The sequence below is a fragment of the Lagenorhynchus albirostris genome, chromosome 11 (genome assembly GCF_949774975.1).
Source record: "Lagenorhynchus albirostris chromosome 11, mLagAlb1.1, whole genome shotgun sequence".
In the NCBI taxonomy this organism is placed as follows: domain Eukaryota; kingdom Metazoa; phylum Chordata; class Mammalia; order Artiodactyla; family Delphinidae; genus Lagenorhynchus; species Lagenorhynchus albirostris.
In genome coordinates, this window is record NC_083105.1 from 92,050,602 (window position 1) to 92,063,376 (window position 12,775).

Sequence of the window (12,775 nt, forward strand, 5' to 3'; positions counted from 1 at the left end):
CTGCGTGATGACTACAAACTCATTCATCAATTTGAAAATTGATACCATACGCAAGCAAGAGTGAAGAAAAGAAACGGAAATATAAATTGTTTATTTATGTATATTTGGGATCTTAAAATTTCCAATACAATTTTAACTTGCTGGTTTAGCCTTAATATAGCCTCATTTGTTTCTGCTTACCATGATTTTCATACATTCTATTTATTTTCCTTTGAAAATTTCAGTGTTCAACATTTTGGGTATGTTGAACTGAGATCTTAAATTTACCACTTTATTTGCTGGAGAAAATTATAGTAACTATGACTTACAAGAAATGTTTTCATAAGGAAACTGATATTCTTATTTCAGATTTGTTGGAAGCTATTATGAAGATTTTAGTGTACACTTTTTTAGAATTAAGTAGTTAATGTAGTAGAGTTAACTGAATTTGTGAGTCCTTAGAAGTAATGAAGAGGGCTTCCCTGGTGGCGCAGTGGCTGAGAGTCCGCCTGCCGATGCAGGGGACACGGGTCTGTGCCCCGATTCGGGAGGATCCCACATGCCGCGGAGCGGCTGGGCCCGTGAGCCATGGCCACTGAGCCTGCGCGTCCGGAGCCTGTGCTCCGCAACGGGAGAGGCCACAACAGTGAGAGGCCCGCGTACCGCAAAAAAAAAAAAAAAGCGTAATGAAGAAAAACTTTGTCTCAGTTTTTAAGTTGTTTTAAGAGTTAATAAAAATAAAAGCAGCTAATTTCTCAGTAAGACTGATGGTTCTTCTATATTATATATACATATAGTCCATATAGGTATAAATTGGATATGTCTCTTAAAAGCCTAAAGGGGAGAAAACATTTGTAATTGTTTCCTTTGCAAGGTGTGCCCTGTGTTGCTGTGTTTAAATATCTGAAACCTTCTATGTTGCTACCTGAGCATCTCTGACAAATGACACTATGGTTGCCAAAGGGTAAAGTTTCTATATTTAAAATTCAGTTTAGCAAATCAACATTTTCTGTTCCCTTTTATTCTATTCTCTTATTCTGACAGATCACTATTTTAAAGCAAAACAAACCCCGAATTTATTTGACTGTCATGAAGAATTAAACATGAAAAAGATGAGATGGTTATGGCTATCTCTTTTCACTAAAACCACCTGCTGTGGGTTTAAAATGCAAACTAGATCAAAACGACTGCAAACCCTGGGGGTTTAATTTATGTGCTGAATGAACCAGCTTGTTTTAAAAGAGTACTTCTTTTGTTTTTTTTTAACTTTAGAAGAAACTTGTACATCTATCTCATTTGATCTTTCACTAGCCCTGTGAGCTAGAAAGACCAAGAATTATCTGTATTTTACTGATGAGAAAATTGAGACAGAGGCTTAATTGACTTCCTTTCGGCTAGTTAGTGCCAGAAATGGTGTTAAAGTTCCAGGCGTCTGTGAAAGCCTCTGTCCTAGCCTTTAGCTCTAGATCCATAATGTTATCCCAGGCCTCTGTCCTGGCCCAAATTCCAGGACGTAACAGTGATGTGCTCTCTCTTGATTCTGTAGACTTATGAGAGCCAATTGTGAAATATTTAGGATTTTGTAAGCTGCTGTTAAACCAATGCTAGCTTGAAATGGGCCATGGTGGGAATACTTATACCAAGGAAATCAGGAAGTACTACAAATCAGGGGTTTATTTTTCTCCGGAGAATTGGTTTACCTCTGTACACTGATTGTATCTAAGTATAAATTGAAGGAAAATAAACAACAATAATAAAAACAAATGATAATATAGTATAAATGTAATGTAATTTTATGGATGCAATACTTGCTTAGAGGTCAATATTTCTTTGTTCCTTACTTTGGAAATTTGCTTCTAAGCTGTGAATAAATATGGACAAGACTTCAGGAAAGGTTGAATTAAATGAGTGTTTTGGATTTCCCTGGTGGCGCAGTGGTTAAGAATCTGCCTGCCGATGCAGGGGACATGGGTTCGAGCCCTGGTCCGGGAAGATCCCACATGCCATGGAGCCGCTAAGCCTGTGCCACAACTACTGAAGCCTGCATGCCACAACTACTGAAGTCCGCACTCCTAGAGCCCGTGCTCCTCAACAAGAGAAGCCACTGCAGTGAGAAGCCTGCATGCTGCAACGAAGAGTAACCCCCGCTCACCACAGCTAGAGAATACCCGCACGCAGCAACGAAGACCCAACACAGCCAAAAATAAATAAAATTTAAAAATACTAATAAATTAAAAAAAAAAACTTGAGTGTTTTGAGGACCTTTATAAATCCTATCCATTCTTTAAGAACTAGGTCAAGTCCCAGCCCTTCAAAATATTGACAGTTGCCTTGCTTTTCCTACCTCAGAACCTCTAGTAGGTTTAAAATAGAGCCACATACATTGGGACTTACTTACTTGTGTTTCATATGGATTGGTTTTGTCTCCTTAAGAATACAATAAACTCTTTGAAGAGTAGGACGTGGACTCTCCTTCCTTCTTTCTTTATTTAATATTTATAATATTATTTTATTTATATTTAAATTAATATTTAATTCAAATATTAAATATTTTGTACTCTTCTTACTGCTTAAGAAACAGCAGTCATCAAAGCAGCTCTGCCCTTATGGAGCCTAAAGTCTAGTGAAGAATCAGGAATTAATTTAAACAAATGAGAAATTACAACTGTGGTAAATACTTTGAGAAATTGTGTATTGTGCTGAGAGTATCTGATAGTGGTGGGCTTTTATCTATTCACAGAGGTCAGTAAATGCTTCCCTGAGGACACGGTGATTGAATTGAAATGTGAAGAATGAGAAAGAATTAACTGGAAGTTACTAGGTCTTGAATGTTCTTTATGCAGGTTTTCTGTGCCCTCCCAATCTGAATTAAGTTCCCATATTATATACGCCCCCAAGTGACCCTGAATTTTCCCTTTGTGATAGTAACAACAATTTAAAATTTTATATTTATTCACTAAATGTTGTTTTCCCACTAGACTATTGGCCCAAAGCTAGGGCTATGTCTCTTTTGATCACCTTGGTAGTGCCAGGATCCATCATAGTACCTGACAATTAACTCACACAGTAGTTGTTAATATTTCTACTCTTTGCCTTTGTCTTATAATAAAGCTGGGCTATGTCCTACCTACCTCTCAGTTATTGAAAAGACATAATAATGTAATGTATACAGAAGTCAGAAAAGTAAGACAAGATCCAAAATAGTTTAGTGCCACAGAAAGCAGGAAGGGCCACACGTTCAGGGGTGAATAGAAGTAATTCAGGTGTAGCTGTACTGTCGAGGAGAAAAAAAAAGGCCGTTGGATTTGGCAGTAAGGAAGTTTTACTTATTTGCATTTATCTTGTTTGAAGGAAATTTGTTTAATTTGTGAAACAGATTAAAAATGGTTTCTGAAGATAAATTTATGGTGTTAATTTAAAAAGTTGTTTTCTTGTGAAAAGGAAAAGTTGTGTAAATGAATACCGTCTTGAAAAAAAAGGTGTATCCAAGTGTATATATAGGATGTTGTCAAATGTACTTTGAAAGAAGGAAATAAGAAAATGGAAGGAAGGGAGGGAGGGATGGAGGAAGGAAGGAAGGAAGGAAAACTAGATACAGGAAAAAAGACTGGAGGAAATTGACAGGACTGTTAAATGGTTATTTTTATTTATTTATTTATTTTAACATCTTTATTGGAGTATAACTGCTTTACAATGGTTTGTTAGTTTCTGCTTTATAACATAGTAAATCAGCTATACATTTACATATATCCCCATATCCCCTCCCTGTTGTGTCTCCTTCCCACACTCCCTATCCCACCCCTCTAGGTGGTCACAAAGCACCGAGCTGATCTCCCTGTGCTATGCAGCTGCTTCCCACTAGCTATCTGTTTTACATTTGGTAGTGTATATATGTCCATGCCACTCTCTCACTTCACCCAGCTTACCCTTCCCCCTCCCCATGTCCTCAAGTCCATTCTCTACGTCTGCGTCTTTATTCCTGTCCTGCCCCTAGGTTCTTCAGACCTTTTTTTTTTTTTAGATTGCGTATATATGTGTTAGCATACGGTATTTGTTCTTCTCTTTCTGACTTCACTCAATATAACAGACTCTAGGTCCATCCACCTCACTACAAATAACTCAATTTCGTTTCTTTTTATGGCTGAGTAATATTCCATTGTATATATGTGCCACATCTTTATCCATTCATCTGTCGATGGACACTTAGGTTGCTTCCATGTCCTGGCTATTGTAAATAGAGCTGCAATGAACATTGTGGTACATGACTCTTTTTGAATTACGGTTTTCTCAGGGTATATGCCCAGTAGTGGGATTGCTGGTGGGATATGGTAGTTCCATTTTTAGTTCTTTAAGGAACCTCTGATGGCTATCTTTAAATGATAGGGCTCTGGGTGATATTTTTCCCCTCTGTACTTTTTTGTATTTTGTGCTTTTCCATATTTCTCAAGTTTTTTAATTTTATGAGCTTATATTACTTTCATAATGAAACATTAAACAAAGTAACATTTCATAAAACTGCCAATGATGAGGTTGAGGGGAATATAGAATTATGTGTTTGTAGTTGGAGGGTTCAGAATTATATTTAAAATTTTTCTTTTTTATATTTGCTTACAATTTTAATGTATTAATGTTAAATGCCAATTTAATCTTTGTTTATATGTCCATCTGTACTTCTGGAGCCTGAGCTCTTTGAGGGTAGAGATCTTTATATTTCTAGCATCATCTTGGAAGTGACACATATTTTGTTGAATGAAAAACTTTAAAACTGAGATGTCTCACCTTTTTAATGCCTTCAATCCATGTACCTTTCTTTTTTCAGAACATTAAAGTCATAATGAATGGTCATATTTCTAATCATCCCAGTGGTTTTGGAATATATCCATCTCAAATGAAGTAAGTTGGAAATTTTATATTTAATTTCTTGGTTTTTTAAATTTGATTTGGTGGTTTTAATTGTTTTGTATTTTCAATGAAAAGATCTCTTTCATTTCTTTATGTAGTTCATTCCTCAATATATAATTTCTTTCTAACACTAAGATACATTATTGTTAAAAGTTTACTGTGTCTCTTAAGAAAAAGATGGTTAAGTAATATCAACCCCAATGATAGTGATCTAATAGAAGACATTTGATTCTGGTATTTTATGTATTAAAATGTATGGAAAGCATTCCATAGTTGCATACATACTCTACTTCATAGCTTTCACTTTCTCTGGAGCATTCTTTTTTTTTTAATTAATTAATTAATTAATTTATGGCTGTGTTGGGTCTTCGTTTCTGTGTGAGCGCTTTCTCTAGTTGCCTCGAGCGGGGGCCACTCTTCATCGCGGTGCGCGGACCTCTCACTGTCACAGCCTCTCTTGTTGCGGAGCACAGGCTCCAGACGCGCAGGCTCAGTAATTGTGGCTCACCGGGCCCAGTTGCTCCGCGGCGTGTGGGATCTTCCCAGACCAGGGCTCGAACCCGTGTCCCCTGCATTGGCAGGCAGATTCTCAGCCACTGCGCCACCAGGGAAGCCCCCTGGAGCATTCTTTTTTTGTTATTCATAAAATATTTGCATTTGAGGAAAGTTAAATGTCATCTAGTCCAGTCTCTCAAGATATTTACCATTGGGTAAAACAAAAAGAGACAAGTCCCTATGGCTTTAGATATAATTTGAAATCACCGCCCTGACTTAAGTGGCCATTGCCTTATATATTGTGGTTAATATTGTTGTTATTTTATATTGCCCATCATGGTATAGAGTTCATTATTTTTCACAACCACGTTATTCACATTTTTCAGAACCAGGTTGTTCACATTGCTTCACCTTCCTCTTTACAAAGACGATTGCAAATCCCTTTGGTGTTGGTCGGTAAGAGACACCAGGGGAGTATGTCAAGTACTATCTTCATCTTGTCCATCAATTTATTCAAGCCAGAAAGTTTTGCCACACCCTCAATTTTTTTCTTTTTCTTATAACAAATATCCATTTAATCATGAATTTATTATAATTTCTTCTATTAAGGAACTCTTGATTCTATCCCATACTGTTCTTTCTTTTCTAACTTTATTTGTGGCCTTTATCTCCTACCTGAATTTTTGCAGCACCTTTCCATCTGGTTACCTTGCCATTAATTCCTGGATTATCTTTCTTAAAAAGTTGTTTGGATCATGTTACTTCCCAGTATAAAGATATTTACTCCATCTAGAGAATAGAAATTTAATCCTTAAGCCCTCTATTTGCCTTCCCTACTTCTCGAGTCATTCATCTCTTCCAATCCCACTAGATGCTTTTCCCCTCGGGCGTCATGCTAGTTCTTGAGCCAGATCTACATGCTTTTTCCTCACTTAATTCTCCACCTGCCTCTAGAACTGCTTTCCATTCTTTTAGATTCTGCTTAAATGCCAGTGAAGCCTTCTTGGGCATCCTTATAAAAATTTAGTCCTTATTTGATGTTATATCTATTAGTTTAACCCAGATGTCACATTCTGTTGTAACCATTTTACTTGTTTTATTTTATTTTTATTTATTTATTTATCTTTTTTTAACTTTTTTTTTTACTTGTTTTATTAACAGTACCCTCCCCCCGCCCCGCCTGACCCCTCATTCTTCTAGATTTTAGGGCTTAATAAATGTTTACTGAATACATTTTAAAAATTCAAATAATATGTTTACTTCACATAACAGCAAGAGTAAGCTAGAAGTACCAGGTAAAGCTGGTCAAATTTAATGATACCAGGTTATTTTCATTAACTGCATTTTAAGTATTTGTGAAAGTAGTGTCTATTTCGTTACAGTCTAAATGATTGAGAACTTTTTATGATTGGGTCACTGCTCGCAGCTCAATTCAGTATGGCAGACTTAAATTTTTCTAAGGCAGCTTCAACCTTGTTGAATCCCCTTGGCTGTGGTTCTGACTTGATGCCTGAGAGGTTGCCATTTGTACCGGCCTCCATCCACGGTGGGTCAGGATCCAATAGCCTATTTCTTGACTGGATCAGTATCTGGCTCTATTTTACAGAGCCGGTTGTATAAACTCTATATGTTCTTTAAAAACACATGGTGATTGTGGTCCACTGGAATTTTTATTTGTACTTTTGACATTTTATTGCTTACTTTGGACTTTAACTCGGCACGATGACCTTTTTTTTTTTTTTTTGCAGTGGCTACGGATCACCACCCACCTTTTCCATGGACAGAGAACACAGTTCAAGACCAAGTGCAAAGGCTCTCTATGGTACGTTTGTGTATTTAATGGGGTATAATTCTATTTCAACTACTTACTTTTTATGAATGACTTGTTCAAAGCCGTAGCTTGAACCCATGCCTTGTTTATATTATTGGGAATGAAGTAGCGATTGATAGATAAGGATTATTTTAAAAATAATTTTTACAGAAGCTACCAACGCCGTTAATCTCTGCTGGCTGTCATACAATTTAGAACTACAGATGAAATGTATTCAGTACTTTCTAAGGAGTCTTTTTGCACGGTACCAGTACCTTAGGTGGATTTTCCCATCTAATTATGTATGATATGTTTGTTTAGGTAGTATTACGGTATGACAAACAGCCCTTATATAATTTCTTTCAGATCCTTCTCTAACTTCCATTGTCCTCCCTCTATTGTCTCACTTATAAATACTGGGGTTTTTTTGTAAACTTCAAATATAAAATAGAAGTCAATACTACAAAGAAGTTAAGGACTCCTGAAATATACCACATATGTTTAGGAAGGCGTTTGCTTTCACAGGGTCTGCATGGCCTTTTATTATTATGCAACCATAAAGAATGAGACTAGTATTGTGGTTAAGAGCAAAGACACTGGAGCCAGACGTCCTGGGTGCAAATCCAGTTATCAGCTGAGCAAATTACTTTACCTGTCTGTCCCTCATTTTGCTTGTGTGTATAGTGGAGATATCTTGTAGGGTTGACAGGAGAATTTAATGAGTTAGTACATGTAAAATGCTTTGAACAGTGCCTGGCAAGCAAAAAACACTGTATATATTTGCTATTATTGTTATTATCTACTATAGGAACCAATAGCATTTTCTAAATTTGAAATTCGTTTCTTTTTACGTCACCTAGAGCTACAGTATCTTGGCTGTGGCAAGAATGACTCATTCTAAGGTTTTGTGATTCTTTCTCTGCCTATATGTCCAGTGACTAGACTTGAGGACTCAAATTATACAATCATAAAATGGATTTTATACCGTACACAGGTACATTTTCTGTGGCCTTGTCAATCTGATTAGCGTTGGTTTCAGTTCTCTTGAGTACGATATTGTGACATTCTTACCATGGCCTAGTCATTATGAACTGTATATATTCAACAAATACTTATTTTGTGATTAGTATGTGCCCAGCACAGGGCCAGTAACATATGGTCCTTGACCCTAAGGGACTTGCACTCTACAGAATGATTTGAAGAAACTGAAAAGGGAAAAATTTTTTTGGTTTTTGCAAAGATAATCAATTCCTTCAGTCTTTCATTTCTAGACAGAAGGTTATTACGTGTTTCTGTGTGCTTGGCCATGATCTTCACAGTGTCTGTTTCCATGTCCTTTGATTCATTTCAAAGATGAATAGGAGATGGTCATTGCTTGTGCACTGTCTTGGTGAGGTAGACTCGTGCATGTATTGTTATAATAAAGTGCTGGATAAGCTTGGATGGCAATGTGTATGAGTGCAGATGGAGGATGTGGGCAGGGTCAGCTCTTCTATGTGGGCAGGGCAGGTAGGCAGGAGGGATTTCATAGAGAGATTCAGCTCTGAAATTCTCCGGGCACTTGTGGGGCTGGAGGGTGCTGTAAACAGCTGTATGAACCCTTTTAAACTAGACTATAAGCTCTCTGAAGGTGGGTCACATTTGCCTTGGTTACTTCAGGATTCCCTAAGCTTAGCACAGTGGCTAATGTATAACTTATGCTCAGTAAATAACTGTAGAATGAATATAATGCATCAATGAGTTGCAAACAGTTAAGTGTTAACTGGAGGGCTCAAGGTGGTGCACCGGGAAATAAGATGGGAAAAATAAACACGGACGACATTGGGAAAAATCACGCTAAGGCATTTGGACATTGTTTACAAGGAATGGCCACTGAAGTGTTTTAACTGGGGGAATCATAGGTCATATCCATCTTGGATCACTCTGGTAGCAGTTGAGCATGGATTTGATGAGCATGGATGGAAGTAGGTGAATCAGAGACCTAAATAATGTAGGTAAGTCAGATATCTAAATAATAGCCCGAAGATTTTTGTTAAGGAGAAAGAGTATTAATCATCTCACAACTACCATAGATCCCAAAGTCTATTTTCAGAAAGCTAAGAAAGGAATAAGGAATAAAAAGTAGTAACTCACCTGCAAATGTTAATGTTTATTTTGTGTTGGGAGCAATTTCATAAAATCATAGCTCCAATGATTGAATCTTTAGCTTTTAAGCAGTAAATTTTTATTTCTCCCCTTTTACGTATAAAGCAAGCTGAGGCTCCTTTTTAAGGTGAGGTAATTTGTCAAAGTCACAAAACTTTAAAAAGTTTGATGGTAAGAAAATATAACAGTCAATCTTGTGTAGTGTGAAGCCAATGAACAGCATATTGGTAAAACAGAGGACATAAATAGAGGGATGGAAAGGGGCAAATGCAAGAGACATTTATACGGACGAAAGAACACTCAGCAGTGTATTAGGCTTACAAGTCAGAGGGTTTTAAGTCCCTTGAAGTTGCAGGTAATGTTTCATTCCTCCTTGTAGCTAATACTCACCTCTCCCTCCCAGCTTGCTGTCCACAAACACACACACACACACAGTATGCCTTCTCTCCGACAGGCTCCCAATAAACGCCTATGGAACGAATGGTCAGATGCATGAATGACAGTGGAGAAACACGTCCAGGTTTTGAACAAACCTTTGCAATGAACAAATTCTATTTGAAGTTTTAACTATATTTAGTTAACATTGGGAGTGTTTAGCCTCCCAATCTGCGTAGTTTTTTGTAACTAGAAACTTGGTAGAGGAGAGATTTGTAATGTCATTTACTGTGTCACAGTGTGTGCATTTTCTTGAAGATTTCTCCTTTCACAATGATTAAACCAGTTGAATAAATCCTTCAAGAATTCATTTGTTTTCATGGCTGGTACATGGACTTCTCTGGGATATGAAGGTATTACTTAGTGCACTGAAACATGAGTTTCACGGTAATGACCACTGTTTTTTTATACACCGACCACAGGCTAGTCACTGTATCAGGAGTTTCATGCAACTTGGTCTTTTTTATGAGCACACTTTTCAGTCTGACCCCATAATGCGCCATGCAGATTGCTTCAGGATGACTCTCGGAGAGGCGTGGGTTTGGGAGGCCAAACGATCTGTGGCTGAATCATGACACTTTCTACCAAAGGGCTGCCATTTTGAGCAAATAGTTTAACCTATTGGTCCCAGTTTCCTCAACTACAAAATAGAAATGATAATAATAGTGTGGTAAGTTTATAGGAAAAAATAGAAGTAATGAGCCTCTCATGGCAGTGAGGAAGGGCATAGGAGAGTCACTTTTTGTCCTGGGCCCTCAGATTCATCAAGACTCTCAAATTTAATATTTTACTGTCACCTCCAAATGATGTTATACATCTAATCACAGTGATACTTTGACAGGACCAAGGGGTAATTTTCATCATATGTTTTTAAGCTTACATTCCAGATATCACTAGAAATTTTTTTTATGAATCCTGTAAATGCAAACTACACGATTATGACAATACGTTAGCTTCTTTTAGATATGTGTTAGTTTATTCAAGGAAAATGGTTAAAATGTGCTGCAGTTTTAATAACCTTATACTGTCCTTTCTTTATTATTGTACAAGAAATGTCAAAGCCAGCATGTCAGAGGCTCTGCGTCACTAAAGTCCCTGACGACATAAATAGGAAATACGTATTAATTTCTCTCTTCTACGGTTTCTTTCTTATCTCATGACAGTAACATTTCATTTGTCTGCTGTTAATCAGGGAATTGAAAATGTTATACATTTTTTTCTGGCTAACCTGCTTGTCAATGTCTTTAAGCTTTAAAATTGCTTTTAAGGAACATGCTTGTAAAAAGTATTAAAACATTCCCTTCTGTTGGGGCGTGGCTCCTGTAACCTCTTGTCCATGACTCAGAGGGTCAGTGGTGTGCACACGAGCTTGTGTACTGCCATGTGCTCAGAGGCTGCATTCCTTACCTTTACACCAGATCATTCAGAATCTTTTCCCTTTGGAGTATTTGAGGCTGTTTTTCCCATGTGTCTGGGTCCCAAGCAGCTTTAATAACCCCATATGAACTTTTCCCTGTTGGTAACATGCCTGCTTCTAGCATTGCTTCTGATATGTGTGGGCTGAGGAACTAATAGGAAATCTTGTGAGTAGTGTACATGGGTTCTGAGTGGGGAATTGAGAGACCTTCCCCTTATGCATTAAAATGTGCAGATTTTAATATTAAATATTGTGACGTCTCTGTCTGCCACTCAGAGGACTTATTTTATTTAAGTGTGGATTCTCTGCTGTGTGCTGAACAGCTGAACTTCCTAGAAAAATAACTTTCCTTTAAATTAGATATTGCTAGATTTGGAATATGACCATTTACCTTAAATAATCAGCTGTCTAAAGTCATCCTGTCTCCAGAAAAATGTAAGTTTCACAGAATTATCATTTTGTAATACTTTATTGTCATGACCAACATTTATAGTATTGTTGGGAGACCAGGTAGTGAAAGATAAACATGACAGACAGGCACTCTCTCGAGTTTCATTTTACCTTAAGTTTGAACGTTTTTGTGATATTAGCAAGTAGGAAAATACATTTGTTTTTTTCCTGATTTTCTTTGTTCTTCTCAGGGAGGTACTGGTAAGAAGTGAGCATAAGTAATCTATAAACTATACAGTTCATTCTGTATAATTGACTTGACTGTAAACGTTCCTGTATTTTTACATAGTGCTTGACTCAACTTTCTCAGAGCAGTATTCCTGAATATACCACTTTTCTTAATAGATATCTACCCCACGTATTGTTCTTCTTGTACTTATCTTTGTTTTTCTTTCTGTTTCTCTGTGTCTCCTGATCTTGGTTTGGAACTAGGCTCTCTGTTTACTTGTCCTAACTGAAGCTCAGGCCAACTCTTGTACATTCAGGTGGCACTGAAGGGTTAAGACCCACTTCTCTTATCGCCATACTCATTATTTACAAAGTGTGATTTACTTGGAAAAAAATAAATATTCTAAGAAAAACCTTTTTGAAATTCTTAAGAAGTAAAAGGCCCTTGATTATCTACTGTCAGGAGGTTGGGCGATGGTAGAGTCAGAATTCTGCTTCATAGAGTATGTCAGTGCACGTGACTCAGAAAGACACTTTGGCAATTTTTCCACCTCAGCTGAAAGTTTTCAAGCTTCTTTTCTCCTCGGGGATAAGCTATTTTAACGACTTGTTGGACTGGCCAATACAATTAATTCTTAAATAATGTAGTTTTGTAAAAATGACCTTGATTTTAAAAAGTTATCTTGTTCAGATACTGATTTGTCAATCCGTGATTATAGTTGCCTAGATAATGAGAGCTTATAATTTTTACTCAGTGCTTCTTACTGATTCCCACTAAGCCACCTCTCTTCTATGGAAATTATACACTAAACTAGTGAGAAAGGAATTCTCCTTTACTGTGGTTGAAAGTTTTATAAGTGTAAAGTAATATGAACTGTAGCCCATTGTTTTATTTAGGGAGAGGACTACTCAGCAGCTGCTTTTGTGTTACATTTTTTTCTTTTTAATAATCAAGTCCTTATTTTCGAAGCAGC

General features: G+C 37.0%; 1 protein-coding gene across 3 annotated transcripts in view; it reads left to right on the top strand.

Annotated features, from left to right (window-relative positions):
- EPS8 (epidermal growth factor receptor pathway substrate 8) overlaps nt 1-12,775 on the top strand; it is a 190,090-nt gene that overhangs the window by 115,162 nt on the left and 62,153 nt on the right. For all 3 annotated transcript variants that reach the window (XM_060166800.1, XM_060166799.1, XM_060166801.1), the window contains 2 exons: nt 4,799-4,872; nt 7,125-7,198. In XM_060166800.1, the coding sequence (XP_060022783.1) occupies nt 4,814-4,872; nt 7,125-7,198 (133 nt within the window). In that variant the 5' untranslated portion in view covers nt 4,799-4,813. The remainder of the gene's footprint in view (nt 1-4,798; nt 4,873-7,124; nt 7,199-12,775) is intronic.